The sequence below is a fragment of the Diceros bicornis genome, chromosome 23 (genome assembly GCF_020826845.1).
Source record: "Diceros bicornis minor isolate mBicDic1 chromosome 23, mDicBic1.mat.cur, whole genome shotgun sequence".
Taxonomy (NCBI): Eukaryota; Metazoa; Chordata; class Mammalia; order Perissodactyla; family Rhinocerotidae; genus Diceros; species Diceros bicornis.
In genome coordinates, this window is record NC_080762.1 from 24391564 (window position 1) to 24412791 (window position 21228).

Here is a 21228-nt window from a genome sequence, read left to right on the forward strand (position 1 = left end):
GTTATGGATATGCTCCATCAGTGAATATTTAGTATTCAGTGTAAACAGTTCTTGAGTGAGACCTGACAAACAATAATGGTTCTGTGGTCCAGTTTCGAAGCTACACAGTGATGGAAGTATTTCTTTGCTTAAAAGTGGAGAGTAGAGGGGTTGGCACACATGCATCAGCCAGCGCTCATGCCCACTAACTGGTGACCAAGCTAGGAGCAGTGGTAAAGGTAAAATGGGGATCTGCTGCTTATCTCCAAGGATTTGTGCATGGCCCCAAAGAGAAACTGTAATATAACAATGGACGGATTCCACCATAATAAAGCATCACAGCTTACACACTTTTTACAAAACACCTTCCAATATATTATATTCACTGATAAGCATTTTCACATATCTCATTTAATGTAGTTTTACTTATTTAATATTTGATTGTAATTGAGAGTCAGGGAAGTAACTGACTTGTCAAGTCACAAACGTCACCTAATTTCCCAAGACAGGCCTCTAAGTGTTCTGCCTCTAACTCCAATCTCAGGCACCATTCTACCTTGTACCTGAGGAAGCTGGTACAAGTCAGTGTAGCTGACTAAGTGGGGATCTGATAAGAGCCTTTTTTCAAACCTACAGGAAACCTGGAAGGCATGTCCTCTTCTTAGAGAAAGGCTCCGAAAAGGAGGGATTATATGTTTGCTATAATTCTTTCAACTATATCATGAGCCTCAACAATCCATAAACTCAGAAGCTACATAACTTTCCATTATAAAATTCAATCTCCCTTCTTTCCAAGTCTGAGTCCTAATCTTGGTTATACTATTTACTATATGTATGACTCTAGGTCACCAATGGAATCGCTCTGGGCCTCAATCTCACAAATCTATACAAATCTAATACAATAAGCCTTACATAGGACAGCTATGAGGTCTGAGGGAAATAATGTATTTGATGGAGTAGATTAAGCCAGAAGCAGAGTTTTGAGGGAGCAGAAGGCCAATTTGGACCCAGGAGCTGTGTTAGGACAGTTTTCTTGCCTTTCTAAGACTACGTACTACTTTTCGTTTCATATTTCCATTCAAACAAAGGAGACACAAAATGCAAGTCCCCAAGGGGAGGACTGAGCTAGCAATTTGGCAGCTGGCAGCCAAAATACTGTAGGATTAGCCAAAGCTTCCTAGGTTTAGAACAGGGCTCACTGAAAATTCTGGTATTTCTGAGGTTCCATAAAATAAATGCTGTGACAATTCAGAGGGAGAGGATAGCATTTAAACTATGGGCCTAGACAAGAGTCAGTAACAGTCTGAAGTCTAAGGGCCAGAACATCCACACAAGTGTTATACACTATAAATATATTCCTCTTTTCAAAGTAAATGTAAAATGAAATTGTGCTCTTAAAACAACAAAGTTCTTTTTTATTTAAATAAGTTTTAAAATTTTTTTATTTAAACAAGTTCTTTTTTATTTAAGTTACAAAACTGTACTGGCACTCTTCACCACAAGATGTCACTATTCCCCAAGAGCAACATGACAAAGGGCTTTTAACTTTTATGATCAGTATCTTACCTTAATATCTTTTAGAGATACAAACTTCTCGATACCTAATTCAATCATATCCAGCACATGGTAGTCATACATACGACCTAGAAAGAAAATACGTTTTCTTTTAAGCATTTATTTTTCTCAAACAGCTGCCTTATATGTACCCATTTATTGGCATGTTCAAAATGTTTCAATATCTGCCTCTTTTCTTTCTCCTTATATCCTCCAAACATGTCCTCCCTTTCTTAAGTTTTCAACCCTACCTAAAAGAGATTGTTGTGATCTTGGCCCTGGAAAGGATGTTAGAGATCACTAGCCAAACTCTCTTCTTTTACAGAAGAGTAAATGAAGCCCCACAGAGGGTAAAGGGCTTGCCTAAGCTAATGAGCATGTCAGACCAAGTCTCAATACACCCAGGCAAGGGTTCTTTCTCAAATTTATTCATTAAACAGATATTTACACAAAAGAGTTAACTTATGTGGGTAGGTATGCCACTTTGTTTTTTTCTAACTCTAATACTGATTTAGGATATATATGTTTTATACTAGAAAAATATCTACAACTTGAGGTAGGGTAATCTTTACATGCCCATTTTTTATCTGCAGAGTGGTAGATAGAAAATTTTATTCAAACTCACAAGGGCAAAAAAAACTAGCTTAGAGCTTACTGGTTATTCCTGAATCCTCAAGACCATCAATTAATCTGAGTCACAGAGCTGACTCTATAAATCAAAGTATTAAAACATAAATGATACTTACCTATTACTAGATTATTTGGCCGCTTCTTATTATGGGAGCCAAACATGAATAAAGAACAGTCTGACTTCTTTGAAAAGAATTCCTGTAAAACCAAAGAAATTCTACCCAATCAATGCATAAATATATGAACCTTAGGAATTATACCTCTGAACTAAAAAAAAAAGTATATCAGTGTTTTTCAGTGGAAGTTAATGAAGACTTAATGAACTAGATAGGAATAAACAGAGGAAAAGGACTTTATTTCCAACTTTTTACTTCAAGTTTTCTGATTTGGGGTACCTACAAAAAAGATGTAAGTTCAAGACTAAAAATATGTGAAGACTATTAGGTTAATAAATAAAATGAGACCATTTATTTTCAGCTATGCAGCTATTCTGGAATTGTACACAAACTATTTCATTTGCTGAACAAATGCCTTTACTCATGGGATATCACTGATATCATCAATGGCACATCTTAGTATGCATTTAAAACACACATGAATACATAGGAGACCTACACGAATTAATCAAAATGGTGTTTTTTGGATGTTTATAATTGGACTCATGAATTTACAATGCATATAGCAACTTTTCATTGCAAACCTTATACACGCAGCAATCTTGCCCTAGAAGCTCCACGCCACCCCAGCTGTAACTAGTTTCATGTTGTATAGCCGGCAAGGACTGTCTGACAGATCTATGATGTTCCTACTGGTAAGAGATACCTTCTCCATTTGGCTCTCAAAAATGGTTGACTTTCATTACAGATTTGAGAGAAGTGGAAATACAGTTATGGAAGTTCCAATTCTAGACAGCTCATGTTAATCTGAGGCCTACACTCTCTACATCTCACATAACTTTGATTCAGTTTATTGAGATTCCCAATCTCAATACAAAAATTAGAGTCAACACGTTCTAGTCTAGTCCTAGTTAGAAAAGCTTCCTAAACTAATGACAAAAAATTAAACAACAGATGAAACAACCATAATCCTCAACTTTTCTTTACTGGTTACAAGAATCCCTGAGGTGTGGGGCCCTAGTTTGGTTATCATTCATTCCAGTGTTTAAGCAGAAGCAAATGGGCAAACAACTACCCATTTGCCTAGATGCAGAGACAGAAGATGCAAGAATTCTGGCTTTGCCACTTACTATAGGATCTGGCCAACTTTTCTTAGCATAGTTTTATCATGTGTAACAGGGACAATAACACCTCCTGCAAAAATCTGCAAGGGCCAGGTGAGATGTCTTTTGTGACAGTACCTTATACCATGTCTGGCACAAAGTAGGTGCTCAAAAAATGTTTTTTAAATGTTCAAGTCAATGAAAATGATTTCTTAAAACTTTTTTTTACATTCTTATGTTATGACTAATACCCCAAAGCTTTCCATAAAAATACTTTTCACATACATATAGTATTCATCTGTCATTCTTCTTCATAGTCTTTTTATTTGTTAAAATTCTAGAAGAAGGATAGTCAAATTATCTGCAAAAGGCCAAAAAGTAATTATTCTAGGTTTTTTAAAAAAACCCTTTAAAAATGTAAAAACCATTTTTAACTCATGGGCCTCACACAAACAGGGATTTGGCCCACAGGTGTATTTGCCAACTCTTGTTCTCAAGCACAGTTCTAAGACTACAGTGTAAGAACTGTGTGATTGGGGGGCGGGGGGTTAGGAGGAGGAACTCAACCACATTTCCAACCACTGCTTCCACAGCCATTTTGAGCTCTAGACGTCTAAGATTTATTAATTTCAAGTGTAGGAAAAGCTGTTATATCAACGCTAGATTATAAAAGACGTACACAATACTACAGATTTTACAGCATAACACCGCTACAAAGTGGTTACTTAACTAAAAGCATCATGGTGCCACAAAACAAAAGCAGTCCTCAATAAGTGGTATATGGAAGAGCTAGAATTCTGGGTGAAGCCCTGTATTTTTACTTTCACGCTCTTCAACAAAGGACTGTGGAAAACTCAAGATTGCAATGAAAGGAATTTTGTAAAAAACTGAATGTCTATTTTGCCAATATTTTTCTTAATATATTATAATTTTCACTGCAGTTAGTTGCCACATTAGGATAAGATGTTCAATTTTAGTCTTCTAATTAATTACGGAGATTCTATTCAGAAAGTTCTTCTTTAAATTCACTAACTCAAAGAAAAAACAAGTAACGTGCTCCTGTCAAGAGAACATAATCACATTCCGATTTTTTTTAAAGCCAATTTAAACAGTTTAAACCACTTATTCCCTTAAGATTTTCTTTAGAAAGAAATCAATATCATCACATAATCCAAGTCCATTCATCATTCACCACTGCCTATATATCACCTTTTATCTTCTGATTTCATTTACTAGCCTTTTTTATTTAGTTTTGGTTGCCAATACACTCAAATAGAAATTTGACTAACTCTAGTAAAGCGACTGACAATTGTTAGCAATAATTCAGGTAGTGTTCCTTGTTCTAAAAACATCTGAAGAAAGAAAAGTCAAAAATTTTTATTTTTTTGGTGAGGAAGATCAGCCCTGAGCTAACATCCGTCGCCAATCCATCTCTTTTTGCTGAGGAAGACTGGCCCTGGGCTAACATCCGTGCCCATCTTCCTCTACTTTATATGGGACGGCGCCACAGCATAGCTTGACAAGCGGTGCGTAGCTGTGCGCCCGGGATCCAAACCTGTGAACCTCAGGCTGGCCACCAAAGCAAAGCGCACGCACTTAACCACTACGCCACCAGGCCGGCCCCCAAAAAGTCAAATCTTTAAAATCAAACTTGCTTTATAAAATAGACCCATAACAAGCTTCTTTTTGATAATTCATTAATTATGTACCTAAAATGTAATTTAATTTTAAAAATTCTATCAATATAGTATTTGGAAGCAGTGAATATACATACTAGTCATAGTGAAATATAAGATCTACATTCTTATTTTTGAAAGTATAAAAGTCTTATTTCTCTCCATTTTACATCACAATTCCCTCACAGGATGATTTCTAATTCAAAAAAATCATAAATTAGGAGTACTGCATGAAGTAGTCTGAATAATCATTTATATGCTCTCTTAAATCTGAAAGATCCTTGTACTTACCAATGATGTCTGATCCTCAAATGGTCTTGTAATATTTTTCCTGAGAATATTAAAAAAAGGTGGCCCTAATTTTAATAATCTTAATAAGTAATTCACCCATAATAATTAAGTAATATATTAAGTAAATTGCATATTCAGATGATCGAAAAAAGAAGCCAGAAGGATATTCATTGGTTCAAATATTTATTTAGTGCCTATTATGTACCAGGCACTGTTCTAGGAGATAGGGACACTATAACACCATGTCAAACAAGATCTGTACTTTCCTGGAGCTTACATTCCAGTGAAAAATAAACAGATTCAAAAATAATGGTTGTGACAGAAGTAAAATAGGTCATTTTGTTAGTGTGAAGAGTGGAAAATGACTATTTGAGCTGAGACCTGATAAATAAGGAGCTAGCCATGGAAAAGTTTTGAGGGTAAGAGTATTCTAGGAAAAGAGAATAAAATAAGCAAAGATTCTGAGACAGAAACAAGCTCAGACTATTCAAGAAACAGAAAGAAGGCAGGTGTCACTGGGGCTTAGTGAGCTAAGGGATAAAGGTGGGGTATGGGTCAAATACGCAGATACAGCCCAGATTATGTTGTGCCTTGTTGGTCAAGGTAAGGAACGTAGATATTAAAGAGCAACAGGAAGCACTGGAGAGTTTTAGGCAGAACAGTGATATGACTGGATTCTAATTTTCTTTTTAAAGGATTGCTCTGCCTGCTACCTGAGAATGAAATGTGGTGCAGCAAGAGTGAAAGGAGTCACTACGGAGCTGTTGCAGAAACCCAGGACAGAAAGAAAAAAATGATGGATTGAACCAGGAACAGTAGTAGTGGAGATGGAGAAGCAGTGGGTAGAGAAACGTAGAACATGCTATCTTTCATGCAAAAGGAAGAGAAATAAGAATATATATTTTTATTTGCTTAAATATGCATAAAGAAATTCTATAATATATATAAGAAACTAATGGTGGTGGTTATTCTGGGAAGAATGTGTTTATATTTTCACTGCATAATTTCTGATTTTAAATCATTGTAAATAAAGTATCTATAAAATAATTCATTTTTAAGAATTTAAAGAAAAACAGAATCATAAACAACACGATCTCAATTTTGTTTAAAAGAATAAAACAGATGTATAGATATAAAAAATATACTGGGAAAAAATATGTCAAAATATACACAGTGCTTATCTATGAGTGATTATTTACTCCTTTAAGCATTACCCCAATTATCTAAGATAAATATACATTACTTTTATCAGAAAAGAAAAAGTATTTAAAAAAATTATTACAAGCCAAACAAACCAGGAAAAATTATTGCAACATTTATGATTAATAGCTAACAGCAATTTACAAATAAGCTAACATGACATGTTGGAAACATGAAAAATGCAAGTTAAACAAAATATCATTTTCATTTCTTAATTTAAAAAAATAAACCAAAAGTAGGTAAAGACTCATTAAACCTGTATATTGCACTTTGCCAAACTTTTCAAAAAGCATTATCGTTAATATCTTATATTAGGCATGACGCTATACCCAGTAATGGTGGAAACAGAAGGACACCATTAGGACACCACAGTAATCACTGTTATAGACAAGATGCCACCACATTAACAAAAAGAAAAATAAAAATCATATGATCATCTCAATAGATGCAGAGAAATCATCTGACAAAATACAGGATCCATTTATGATAAAAATTGAATAAAATGAGTATAGGGGCCAGCCAAGTGGCGTAGTAGTTAAGTTTGGCATGCTCTGCTTCAGTGGCCTGGGTTCGCGGGTTCGGATCCTGGGCGCAGACCTACACCACTCATCAAGCCATGCTGTGGCAGTGACCCACACGCAAAATAGAGGAAAGATTGGCACAGATGTTAGCTCAAGGCCAGTCTTCTTCAAGCAAAAAGAGGAAGATTGGCAACAGATGTTAGCTCAGGGCCAATCTCCCTCACCAAAAAAAATTAAAAATAAACAAATAAATAAATAATGAATATAGAAGGAAAGTACCTCAACATAATAAACGCCATATATGACAAACCCACAGCTAATATCATACTCAATGGAGAAAAACTGAAAGCTATCCCTTTCAGAACAGGAACCAGACAAGGATGCCCACTTTTACCACTCTTATTTAACATAATGTTGGAAGTCCTAGCCAGAGCAATCAGGCAAGAAAAAGAAACAAAAGGGATCCAAATTGGAAAGGAAGAAGTGAAACTGTCACTATTTGCACACAGATTTTACACACAGAAAACCCTAAAGAATCCACCAAAAAACTTTTAGAAATAATAAATGAATACAGTAAAGTTGCAGGGTACAAAATAAACGAAAATCAGTTGCATTTTTATACACTAACAACAAAGTAGCAGAAAGAGAAATTAAGAATACAATCCCATTTATAATTGCACCAAAAAGAATAAAATACCTAGGAATAAATTTAACCAAAGAGCTGAAAGACCCGTACACTGAAAACTATAAAACACTGTTGAAAGAAACTGAAGAAGCCACGAATAAATGGAAAGATATTCCATGCTCTTGGATCGGAAGAATTAGCATAGCTAAAATGTCCATACTTCCTATAGCAATCTACAGATTCAATTCAACCCCTATCAAAATTCCAACATTTTTCACAAAAATAGAACAAAGAATCCTAAAATTTATACGGAACAAGAACAGACCCCATATAGCTAAAGGAATCATGAGAAAAAAGAACAAAGCTGGAGGTATCACACTCCCTGATTTCAAAACATACTACAATGCTATAGTAATCAGAACAGCATAGTACTGGCACAAAAGACACAGATCAATAGAACAGAATCAAGAGCCCAGAAATAAACCTACACATCTATGGACAGCTAATTTTTGACAAGGGAGCCAAGAACATACAATGGGGAAAGGAAAGTCTCTTCAATAAATGGTGCTGGGAAAACTACTGGACAGCCACATGCAAAAGAATAAAAGTAGAACATTATCTTACACTATACACAAAAATTAACTCAAAATAGATTAAAGACTTGAATGTAAGACCTGAAACCATAAAACTTCTAGAAGAAAACATAGGCAGTAAGCTCTTTGACATCGGTCGAAGCAACGACCGGTATTTTCCAACACCATGTCTGACTAGGCAAGGGAAACAAAAGAAAAAATAAACAAATGGGACTATATCAAACTAAAAAGCTTCTGTACAGCAAAGGAAACCATCAACAAAATGAAAAGACCACCTAACAACTGGGAGAAGATATTTGTAAACTATATATATGATAAGGGGTTAATATCCAAAATATATAAAGAATTCATACAGCTCAACAACAAAAAAACTAACAACCCAACTAAAAAATGGGCAAAAGATCTGAAAAGACATTTCTCCAAAGAAGATATACACATGGCCGAAGATATACACATGGCCAACAGGCACAGGAAAAGATGTTCAACATCTTTTAGGGAAATGCAAATCAAAACTACAATGAGATATCACCTCACACCTGTCAAAATGGGCTATAATTAACAAGACAAGAAATAACAAGTGTTGAAGAGGATGTGGGGAGAAGGGAACTCTCCTGGTGGGAATGCAAACTGGTGCAGCCACTATGGAAAACACCATGGAGATTTCTCAAAAAATTAAGAATAGAACTACCATACGATCCAGCCATTCCGCTGCTAGGTATTTATCCAAAGAATATGAAAACATGAATGCGTCAAGATACACAGACCCCTATGTTCACTGCAGTATTACTCACAACAGCCAAGACTCGGAAGCAACCTACGTGCCCATCAAGGGACGAATGGATAAAGATGATGTGGTATGTATACACAATGGAATACTACTCAGCCATAAAAAAGATGAAACCTTGCCATTTGCGACAACATGGATGGACCTTGAGGGTGTTATGCTAAGTGAAATAAGTCAGAAAGTCAAATACCGTATGATCTCACTCATAAATAGAAGGTAAAAACAACAAAAAACAAACACATAGAGACAGAGATTGGATTAGTGGGTACCAGAGGGGAAGAGGGGAAGGAGAAGGGCAACAGGGGTGTTCAGGCACATGTATATGGTGACAGATGGTAATTAGTCTTTGGGTGATGAACATGATGTAATCAACACAGAAATCGAAATATAATGATGTACACCTGAAATTTATATGTTATAAACCAGTTACTTCAATTAAAAAAAAGACAAGATCCACAATGGATGCTAAAAATAAGCAAAAGTTTGAAGAGAAAGAAGATTTGCATAGTCTCGAAGTATCTCCTCCAAACATTTGTTAATTACAAAGGGAAAAACAGCAACCTTATAGTTAACTTAATAGTTAATAAGTTATAGTAGTTATTAAGTTAATAACTTAATAGTAACTAAAAAAAGTAACCACTTTGACTAAGGTTAACACCACCAGTGTAAGACATCATATACCGCGTTATGATTTATTGAGAAAAATACATCACTGTGGGGTATTCTTGTCAAAAATGCACAACTTCAATCTATTCATGAGAAACTCAGGACAATCCAAACTGAAAGATATTTTACAAAGTAACTAGCAAGTACACTTCAAAAGTGACAAGGTCTCCAAAGATGAGCAACTGTCACAAATTGGAGGAGACATGACAACTAAATGCAATGTGGGATCCAGGAGAGAAAAAGAATATTAGTGAAAAACTGGTACAAACCAAAATCAAGTCTGTAGTTAACATAACTGTACCAATGTTACTTTCTTACTTTTCATAATTGTACTATAGTTATGCGAGATGTTACATTAGGAGAAGTTAAGTGAAGGGTATATGGGAACTCTACCATTTTTGCAGCTTTTCTGTAAGTAAAATATAAGTATACAAATATACATATTTTATTTCAAAAATATATATATATGCCATGATTACAACTATGTAAGAATATTCAATACAAATGAAAAAATAGACTGAAGGAAATAAATTAAAAATGTATGTAAGGGGGGGCCAGCCCCATGGCTTAGCGGTTAAGTGCGCACACTCCGCTACTGGCAGCCCGGGTTCCGATCCCGGGCGCGCACTGGTGCACTGCTCGTCCGGCCATGCTGAGGCCGCGTCCCACATACAGCAACTAGATGGATGCACAACTATGCCATACAATTATCTACCAGGGCTTTGGGAAGAAAAAGGGGAAAAAAGTAGGAGGATTGGCAATAGATGTTAGCTCAAGGCGGGTCTTCCTCAGCAAAAAGAGGAGGATTGGCATGGATGTTAGCTCAGGGCTGATCTTCCTCACAAAAAAAAAAAAAAAATGTATGTGAGCAACTATAGTTTGTTTTGTTTTGTTGTTGTTGTTGAGGAAGATTCACCCTGAGCTTGCATCTGTTGCCAATCTTCCTCTTTTTACTTGAGAAAGAATCACCCAGATGTTAGCACATCTGTGCCAATCTTCCACCATTTTGTATGCGGGTCCCTGTCTTGACATAAGTACAGCCATGTTTGGCCATTCCATTGACCTATAGCCACGAGCACACAAAGAAATATAAAGCTGCTTTCTGTGTGGTGGGAACTGGCCTTTCTCCCACAGTGAGAGTTGCAAGTTGTAACATTTCAAGGCTCTTTGGGTGTCGTAGCGCGGGACGGACTGGCCATCTGTGCCGGGCTGGGACGATAACTAGAGAGAACGACGCACATACACAACTACTGGGCTGGGACGATAGCCAGGGGGCTCAGTGCACGTACACCACTGATAACCATTTGTGCATGAAAACACTAAATGCTTGCTCTGCAAACTCTGTAACTGCTTACTCTGAAAATTACTGATGGTATAAAAACTGCTGGAAACTGAGCCCTGGTGAGAGTTCCACCTGTGGAAGGGACGCCTTGCTCAGGACGTGTGATCCCTGCCCAGCCGTGTTGATTGACAGAACTCTCCCGGCAGTGGGGTGTGGATGTCGTGAGTAATTGATTTGATGTGAAGTAATTGATTTATTGTGAAGTAATTGATCTGATGTGTTCTCTTTTCGGTCAACCTGGTGTTTCTCTTTCCGGTTGATTTGTGTCATTTCTCTTCAGTCGATGTGGGTGTTTTCCCTTTCCAGTTGATTTGTGTCATTTCTCTTCAGTCGATGTGGGTGTTTTCCCTTTCCAGTCGAGCTGATGTTTTTCCCTCTTAATACCTGACCTATTCTGTTGCAGACTATAGCCTTTACTAGCCTCTATATAATAAAATATACCTTCAGTCCATTTGTTTGGAGTGGAAAGTTGCTTTTACGTCTCCGATCGAATCCCCCGAACCTCTCATAACAGTCGCCACCACAGCATGGCTGACAAGTGGTGTAGGTCCATGCCTGGGATCCAAACCCTCGAACCCACGCCACCAAACCGCAGTGTGCTGAACTTAACCCCTATGCCACGGGGCCAGCCCCTATAGTGTTTTTTAAAAAAATATTTCCTAAATATTCCACAAAATGGTTGGTTGTTACTTTTATAATGGAACAATATAATTTAAAGTAAAGTAAAAGAAGTCATGACTTACTTTTTATACAGAACACCATATGGTTTTTTCAGTGCATACTGTAAAACATAATTTATAGATTTCAAAACAAAACACATTCTAAAAAGCAGAGATAAAAATAAAGCATTATAATAATCATTATACAAGATTATCCTGGTCCTTGAATCCTATTCTGATGTCTTCTGCTTGGCTTCCTTTAGATCACTTACAACAACTTGCAACACATGCTTAATATTCTAACCTAGACTGGATTTTCTTTTTTTTTGCTGAGGAAGATTCACCCTTCACTCACATCTGTTGCCAATCTTCCTCTTTCTTTTTTTTTTTTTTGCTTGAGGAAGATCAGCCCTGAGCTACCATCTGTGCCAATCTTCCTCTATTTTTTGTATGTGGGATGCTGCCACAGAATGGCTGGTGAGTGATGTAGGTCCACACCTGGTATCCAAACCAGCAAACTCGGGCTGCCAAAGCGGAGCATGAGGAACTTTAACCACTTGGCCACAGGGCTGGCCCCATGGACTTTCTTAATTAAAGGTTTCTATGTCCTTTCAAGAGGCTATCCAACTTAAATGATTCCCTTCATTGATTTAAACTCTACCTATTCCCTTCTTTCCAGGCAAACAATTTGAGAGTAGAAAGTAGAGCAGAAGAAAACAGAAAGAATAAATCCTATAAGGAAAGGCTGACAGAATTGAAATGTTGTCTGGAGATAACAGAACTGAGAAACAGTCACAAAGATGACAATCAGATTACTAGCCAGAGACACAGCCCTTTAAAAAAATTCCAGTTATTCAACCCTCTTTTCATTTTTATCCTACTTCTTTCCACCCATCCACTAATAATCACTTATCACCTGTATGGTCCTATGCTCTACCATAGGAAATAACAAAGATCTAAGGCATTACCTTGTATTAGAGAAAGGGTAAATGAGGGAAACAACGAAAAATAAGGTGAGATGATCATTCATCAACTATCAGAGCTGGTGAACAAAGGAAATTCACCAGGAAAATCTATCTTTTTAAGTACTAAAACTTTTGATGACTCTTGACCAAATGTTTCCCTGCCTCAGTGTAATGAATTACTACTTTGTTGACAACTCAGAGTCATCAATATGAGTGTTAACTATTGTAATAATCTGTAATATTGTGCTGCTCTCAGAGGACAGGGGCACTATTCCAACAATATAATGACATTCAGACAAACATATCAAAAAGGATGAGCCCATTTAGACACTGATATCTGAATTGACCATCATATTTAACAAGCACAGGGAGTTTAGTCAAGTTTAAAAATCTACTCAGGGGCCGGCCACGTGGCTTAGTGGTTAAGTGCACGCGCGCTCTGCTACTGGTGGCCCGGGTTCCGATCCCGGGCGCGCACCGACGCGCCGCTTGTCTAGCCATGCCGTATGTCCCACATACGGCAACTAGAAGGGTGTGCAACTATGACATACAACTATCTACTGGGGCTTTGGGGAGAAAAAGGGAAAAAAAAGGAGGTGAACTGGCAATAGATGTTAGCTCAGGGCCAGTCTTCCTCAGCAAAAAGAGGAGGATTGGCATGGATGTTAGCTTAGGACTGATCTTCTCACTAAAAAAAAAATAAAGCATTTAAAAATCTATTCAATTACTTAGTTGATTTAACTCAAAGAATCTATCTGCTGTACTCAAGGCCTAAATATTCAACTATCTACTAGATAACTCCACAGACTATGCCTTTCATTCACTGATTAAATATTTATTGAGCACTTACTATGTGCCAGACACTGGGCTAGACACCAGGCTACAGAGGTAGAAAAAAACAGAGCTTTTATCTTCTTCACTTAAATCACATGTCCTAAACTGAATACATCACTTTTCCTCCAAACCTGCTCCACCTGATATTTTCTCTAATTGGCATTGTCACTCATCAGGCATCCAAGCCAGAATCCTGGTAAGTAATAGTTCTTACTCCTGCCCAAACTCTTCTACCCTCAACATCTATTCTCTCTGGTCATCTCTCATGTTCACTGCCACCAGACTCCAGATGCTCTGTACTGGCTGACAGCAATGGCTTGATTAGTTTTCTCCATTTGCTCTCAACCCTGTCTAGTCAAACCAATTAAAAGGATTGATTATATCTCTCACTTCAGATCTTTCAATGGTTCCTCAGAGCCTTCAGAATACAGCTCAAGCTCCATGTTACTGTCTGATCCCTGCCTGTTCTAGCTTCATCTAGCCCACTCTCCTTTAGCCATCCCCAATTATATGCAGTTCCCCAAATGCATCATGCTCCTTCACACCCCCTTCTCCACAGCTTTTTCCTCAGCCTTGGAAGCCCTTCTCTTCCTCTTCCTCTCTTCCTTCTTGCTCCAACTCCTCCTTCAAAAGGAAGCTTGTGTCATCTCTGGGGAGCCCATCCTGTGTGTGGCTACCCCTATGGGATTTTAACTCTGCCTGCCATCCTACTCTGTGCATGTCTCCAGCACAGCACTTAATTCACAATTCTATAATTTTTTACTTGTCTGTCTCCCTCACTAAGCTCACTGAAGGGAGAGACTGCATCTTATCTAACTGTTAATCCCGAGCACCTAGCACAGTAACTGGTGTTGGTGAAGGAATAAATATATACAGTAATATGCAGTTATTTCACTTTACAAATTAGATATGTGCCTTAAATGTGACTAAACCAAACTCCATAATTGGAAACAGTCGAAATTTACTAAGGGAACTAGTTGCTTTAAGGAAAACCAGCAGTCAGTGCCTTGGCAAGGCAAATAACCTCCAACTTTAGCTTTTCTCTAAAGCTGGCAGCTCATAAGGTAAAGCAAACTTATCTATGTATTTCTCCAGCAGTGCAAACTAGTTGCTGAACATTTCCTAAAATGATTTCACTACCAGTTTAAAAATAAGTATATATACGTACCACATCTCTAAGTACTTGTGTCACTGTTAAATTTGCATTTCCCCCTTTAATCAGCATGGCATTTTTAACATTTTCATTGAGTTTCGGTTCTCTCTTCTCAAGGAATCTCTTGGCCCTTTTCGTTTTGGGCTTTCTGTTCAGAAAATAACAATTCATAACAACTTAAAACGTTTTCCTCACATTACAAAACCATGACTTGACTAATGTGCAAAATCTTAAAAATCAACAGAGACTATAATATAACATTTATCAGTTAGGATTCCACCATTAAACAAAATCTCACTTTTTAGGGAGATAAGCAGTAAAGAACATTCAGTTATTACTGTTAAATAAGTGCTAATTTTATTAGCTTTTAGTTTTTCAAGAGAACTTAGATTTTGATATTCCCAGCATTCTTTCATTACCGCTTTTTTTCTAAATCTTTTTTTATTAAAAAAAAAAGGACTCAAATGAATACTCTTGCTATTTTTACTCCATTATTTTTTCTTCGATCTTAAAGCAATCAAACTGTACCCTGTATCCTAACACAAACAATTGCACACGAACTGCTCATCAACCTGTGGGCAGTTACTAAACATAGGGAGGCTAACTACTGCTTATCTTTCCTCCAGATTCAAGACCACAATGCCTCCAAGGAAGTATACACTATCCCACTCCAACATCACTGCTGAGAAGTCAAACATTACTCCACAAAAAGGGAATGATAATGATTGACACATTATAGTGGTTCTATTAAGGCTTTACCCTCACCAAGACAGGTACAATTATCTTTATCTTACAGGTGAGGCACCTGAGCCCAGAGAAGTAATCTGCCCAGGGTCATATAGCTTGTAAGTAGGCAAATCTTCAAAATGAGCTAGATTTAAGAATTCATCTAGACCAATTACCCTGCAAAATATGAAGAGAAAACAAATTCATTATTCTGACTTTATGATGTAACAGCAGGAATAGAACGTTTTTATACATTTCTGTTCAGAAAAAGGGTTTCACCTCTGCTTCCACTACAGTGAGCATGTTGCTTTTCCAACAGTCCTCTGCCATCTACTAAAAGAATTCTTCTTTTTTTAAATAACTATGACCCTCCCTACTTCTTCCAGTCCTACGGACACTTTGAGAAGAAAAACAGAATATACACACACTTTAGTTTACCATGCATACTTTAAAAATTCCTCTCCAGATAAAATGTCAAGCACATATAAAGCTTCTAATCATTTACTGGTTGATAAAGACATATTATTTATTAAATCAAATCAAGAGACATTTAGCGTCTATATGGCAATTCAAGTGCTATATGCATTATATTCCATGTGGTCTGTTACTTCTCACTAGCCAGCAACAAATGTAAGTAACACCTTACACGTTTTATTAGCTGTTTGCCCCCAATTAAACTGTAAACTAGTCTTACGGATATTTGCAGTCCTCACATCTAGAGAAATATATAGCAAATGTGCGAAAATATCTGAATTAATGACTAAAGGAATTTGTTGTTTTTGATGACATGTTAACCCAGGTAAATCGCAATAAAATCACAGCAAATAACACTGAGAATATTTAGGCGATTAAAAAATATTTATCGAACGAATTTAAAACAGACATCACATCAACAAACAGTTATCAAGGATAACTCGGAGACGTATACAAGGCGGGGAGAAAAACAAAAAGCAAATGAGCATTTCTACGTGCTGCAGCAAAGGCTTTACACACATTCTCGCAAATAATTCTCACAGTTCCTTGGCTACTATGAACGCGATTTTCGAGTAAACTGAGACTTAGGGAGATTAAATACCCCAAAGTCACAAAGCTTTAAATGGACGCGCCCGGCCTGTCACCTAGATCTGTCAGACTCCGAGGTCTGTGCTCGTAACCCTCCCTCCACCACCTCCCTCACACTGCTTCAGACAGAAACCAAGACGTTTCTAACTGGCTAGGACAAAAGCAGACAATACCTCTGCGCCACCTCCACCCCGTGGCTCCCACTCTGGGCTTCCCCGCTCTCTGTCTCCCGGGGGGCGGCACGAACCGAAGGAGACCCAGGCTAGTAGGTCGACCGGCCCCGACCCGGCCCGACTGGTAAACGGTGTGAGTAAGGAGAGTGGTACACGCGGAGCGAGGGGTAGAGGCTACATCACTCCTTCCCGTCACAAGAGCCCCATCCCCAACCTTCCTCGGGACAGGGAGCCAGCCAACTTACACAACTCGATCCAGAGCGTCCATGGCGACCGCAGCCCACACCGAAGCAACACACGTGCACCGCGCAGTCCCGCGAGATACGCCCGTGCCCCGGAAGAGGCGGAACCGGAACTTCCTCGCACGTCACTTCCTGGGGCCGCTGCGCCGCGGACCCTTAGAGATGCGAGCTGCCATTTTGGGTGGGGTCGCGCCTGGTTTCCTTCGTTACGCTTTTTTGCCTTGGCTCTCTCCCGAAGTTAACAGTTTAAGTAGTACCGCCGCTAGCAGGTTGATGTACACATCTGTATGTGTACCCAGAGTCAGGTTTTCAGGGACCAGGTGTTATTCTTCTGGGAATCCCGCAGGATGCTAGAAGGGTTGATAGCATAGTAGGTAGTCACATAGTCACTAAAAATATCCATGTGAAATGTGCACTATTGATTGAACTGTAAGATCAGTGAGGCAGGGTTTATAACTATCACAGTGCCTGGCACATAAAAGGTGTGCAGAAAATCACACTGCTGATCGTGACTTTTTTTCCAATTTTTTATTTGCCGTATACTTCACATAGTATGAAATTTTACCTCTGTAAAGTGTACAATTCAGTGGTTTTTAGTATGTTCACAAAGATGTGCAACCATCACTACTGTCTAATTCCAGAATGTTGTTATCACCCCAAAAGGAAATACAGCCCCCCAACCCAGTAGCAGTCACTCCCTATTTTCCTCTCCTTCGAACCCCTGGCAACCACTAATCTGTCTCCATGGATTTGCCTATTCTGAGCATATCATATAAATGGATTCATACAATATGTGGCCTTTTGTGTCTGGCTTCTTTCACTTACTATGTTTACACATGTATATGTTCATGTTGGAATATGTATTAGTACTTCAGTTCTTTTTTTAGGGTTAGATAATATTCCATTCTATGGATATACCACATTTATTTATCCATTCAAAAATTTATGGACATTTGGGTTGTTTCCACTTTTTGACTATTATGAATTATGCTGCTTTGAGCATTCATGTACAAGTTTTTGTGTAGACTTCTCAATTCTCTAGGAGGAGAATTGCTGGATCATATGATAACTCTATGTTTAACATTTTGAGGAACTGCCAAACTATTTGCCACCTGCACCATTTTATATTTCCATCAGCAATGTAAGAGTGGTATTGGTTTTTCTATTGCTGCTGTGGTAACAAATTACCACAAATTTAGTGGCTTAAAATAACACAAATTTATTATGTTACAGTTCTGGAAGTCAGAAGTCTGAAATTAGTTTTACAGGTCAAAAATTAAGATGTCGGTAGGGCTTCATTCCCTCTGGAAGCTCCAGGGGAGAATCTGTTTCTTTGCCTTTTCCAGCTTCTAGAAGCTGTCTGCATTTCTTGGTATTCCTCCATCTTCAAAGGGCATCAATTGAACCTGTGTTTCCATTGTCACATCTTTTTCTCTGACTCTGACACTACTGACTCCCTCTTATTAGACCCTTGTGATTACATGAGGCCCACTTGGATAATCCATGATAATCACCCCGTCTCAAGATCCTTAACTTAATGAAACAGCAAATTCACTTTGGCCTTGTAACGTAATTCATTCACAAATTCCTGAGTTGAGGGCAAGGACATCTTTTGGGGGGAGCATTAGTCTATCAACCACAGGTTCCAATTTCTCCCATCGTCACCAAAATTTGCTATTATCTGTCTTTTTTATTGTCATCCTAGTGGATGTGAAGTGGTATCTCATTGTGGCTTTCATTTATATTTCCCTGATGACAAAGGATGTTGAGCATTTTTTTCATGGGCTGATTGGCTATTTGTATACCTTCTTTGGAAAAACGTCTATTGAAATCTTTTGCCCATTTTTAAATTGTGTTCTCATTTTATTGTTGAGTTGTAATAGTTCCTTATATATTCTGGATACAAGTCTCTTATCTGATTTATAATTTGCAAATATTTTCTCCGATTGAGTAGGTGTCTTTGCACTTTCTTGGTAGTGTCCTTTGAAGCAAAAAAGTTTTCAGTTTTTTTTTTTTTTTGTATAATATAGCTCTTTTTTTTTTTCAGGTGTATGTCATTATATTTCAATTTCTGTATGGATTACATCATGTTCACCACCCAAAGACTAATTACAATCCATCACCATACACATGTGCCTAATCATCCCTTTCATCCTCCTTCCTCCCCGCCTTCCACTCTGGTAGCCACCAAACCAATCTCCGTCCATAAGTGATTGTTTGTTGTTACTTTTATCTTCTACTTATGAGTGAGATCATATGGTATTTGACTTTCTCTGAGTTTTCAGTTTTGATGAAGTCCAATTTATCCATTTTTCTGTTGTTGTTGCTTGTACTTTTGGTGTCATATCTAAGAGGCCATTCCCTAATCCAAGATGATAAAGATTTACACCTATATTTTCTTCAAAGAGTTTTATAATTTTACCTCTTATATTTAGGCCTTTGGTCCATTTTGAATTAATCTTTGTATATAGCATGAGATAGGAGTCCAACTTCAATCTTTTGCATATGGATATCCACTTGTCCCAGCACCATTTTTGGAAAAGACTACATTTGCTTCATTGTATTGGCTTTGCTCCTTAGTCTAAGATCAATTGACTATATTTATGTGCGTCTTTTTCTGGGCTCTCTATTCTGTTCCATTGACCTATTTGTCTGTTCTTCTGCCAGTTCCACACTGTCTCTAATACTGTAGCTTTATAGTAAGTCTTGAAGTTAGATAGTGTCAGTCCCCCTACTTTGTTCTTCTTCAATATTGTGTTGGCTATTCTGAGTCTTTTGCCTCTCCATATAAACGTTAGAATCAGTTTGTCAATACCTACAAAATAACTTGCTGGGATTTTGATTGAGATTGCATTGAATCTATAGATCATTGTTGGGAAGTTGGGAAGAACTGTCATCTACACAATATGAGTCTTCCTTACCATGAATATGAACTATCTTTCCATTTACTGAGTTCTTCTTTGATTTCTTTCTTCAGAGTTTTGTAGTTTTCCTCATATAGATCTTATACATATTTTGTTACATTTATACCTAAGTATTTCATTTTTTGGGTACTAATGTAAATGGTATTGTGTTTTAAATTTCAAATTTTGTTTGTTCATTGCTGATCTATAGAAAAGCAATTGACTTTTGTGTAATAACTTTGTATCCTGCATCCCTGCTATAATCACTTTTAGTTTCAGGAGTTTTTTTCTCAGTGCTTTCAAATTTTCTACATAGGTGATCATGTCATCTGAGAACAAAGGCAGTTTTATTTCTTCTTCCCAATCTGTATACTTTTTATTTCCTTTTCTTGTCTTATTGCATTAGCTAGGACTTCCAGTACAATGTTGAAAAACAGTGGTGGGAGAGGATATCCTTGCCTTGTTCTTTATAATTGACCCCTTTATCTTGGTGCTTCAAGTTTCTCACTGTTGAGTATGATGTTAGCTATAGGTTTTCTTTGTAGAAAGTCTTTATCAAGATCAGAAAGTTAACCTCTATTCTAGGTTGCTAAGAGTTTTATCATTACTGGCTGTTGGATTTTTCTCAAATCCTTTTTCTGCTTTTATTGATGTGATCCTGTGATTTTTCTTCTTTAGCCTATTGATGCGATGTATTATATTAATTTATTTTTGGATGTTGAACCAGCTTTGTATACCTGGGCTAAATCCCACTTGGTCATGGTGTATAATTCTTTTTATACATTGTTGGATTCAATTTGCTTATATATATATATATATATATAATTTTTCCCCCCATGAGGAAGATTTGCCCTGAGCTAACATCTGTTGTCAATCTTCCTCTATTTTCTGTGTGAGCCACTGCCACAACCTGGCCACTGATAGACGAGTGGTGTGGGTCCATGCCTGGGAACTGAACCTGGGCCACTGAAGCAGAGCATGCAAAACTTAACCACTAGGCCACCAGGGCTGGCCCATCAATTTGCTAATATTTTGACGAGGATTTTTGCATCAATGTTAATGAGAGATGTTGGTCTGCAGTTTTCTTTTTTTGTAACGTCTTTGTGTGGTTTTGGTATTAAGGTAGTGCTTGTTTCACAGAATGAGTTAGGAAGTATTCCTTCTGCTTCTTTCTTCTGAAAGAGATTGTAAAGAATTGGTATAATTTCTTCTCTAAATGTTTGGTAGAATTCACCAGTGAAACCATCTAGGTCTGATGCTTATTATTTATTGATTCAATTTCTTTAATTGATATAAGCCTATTCAGATTGTCTGTTTCTTCTTTCATTAGTTTTTGGCAGATTTTATCTTTCAATGAATCAGTCCATTTCAACTAGGTCATCGAATTTGTAGACAGATTTGTTCATCGTATTCCTTGATTATCCTTTCAAT

At 37.4% G+C, this 21228-nt stretch overlaps 1 protein-coding gene across 1 annotated transcript in view; it reads right to left on the reverse strand.

Moving 5' to 3' along the window:
* The window catches only part of RPF2 (ribosome production factor 2 homolog), a 34083-nt gene extending 17092 nt beyond the window's left edge, over positions 1-16991 (reverse strand). Inside the window, exons 1-6 of the mRNA XM_058566454.1 lie at positions 16898-16991; positions 14707-14839; positions 11824-11861; positions 5350-5389; positions 2280-2361; positions 1546-1622 (exon numbers count right to left, since the gene is read on the reverse strand). Coding sequence (XP_058422437.1) covers positions 1546-1622; positions 2280-2361; positions 5350-5389; positions 11824-11861; positions 14707-14839; positions 16898-16920 — 393 coding nt within the window. The 5' untranslated portion in view covers positions 16921-16991. The remainder of the gene's footprint in view (positions 1-1545; positions 1623-2279; positions 2362-5349; positions 5390-11823; positions 11862-14706; positions 14840-16897) is intronic.
* Between the last annotated feature and the right edge of the window lie 4237 nt (positions 16992-21228).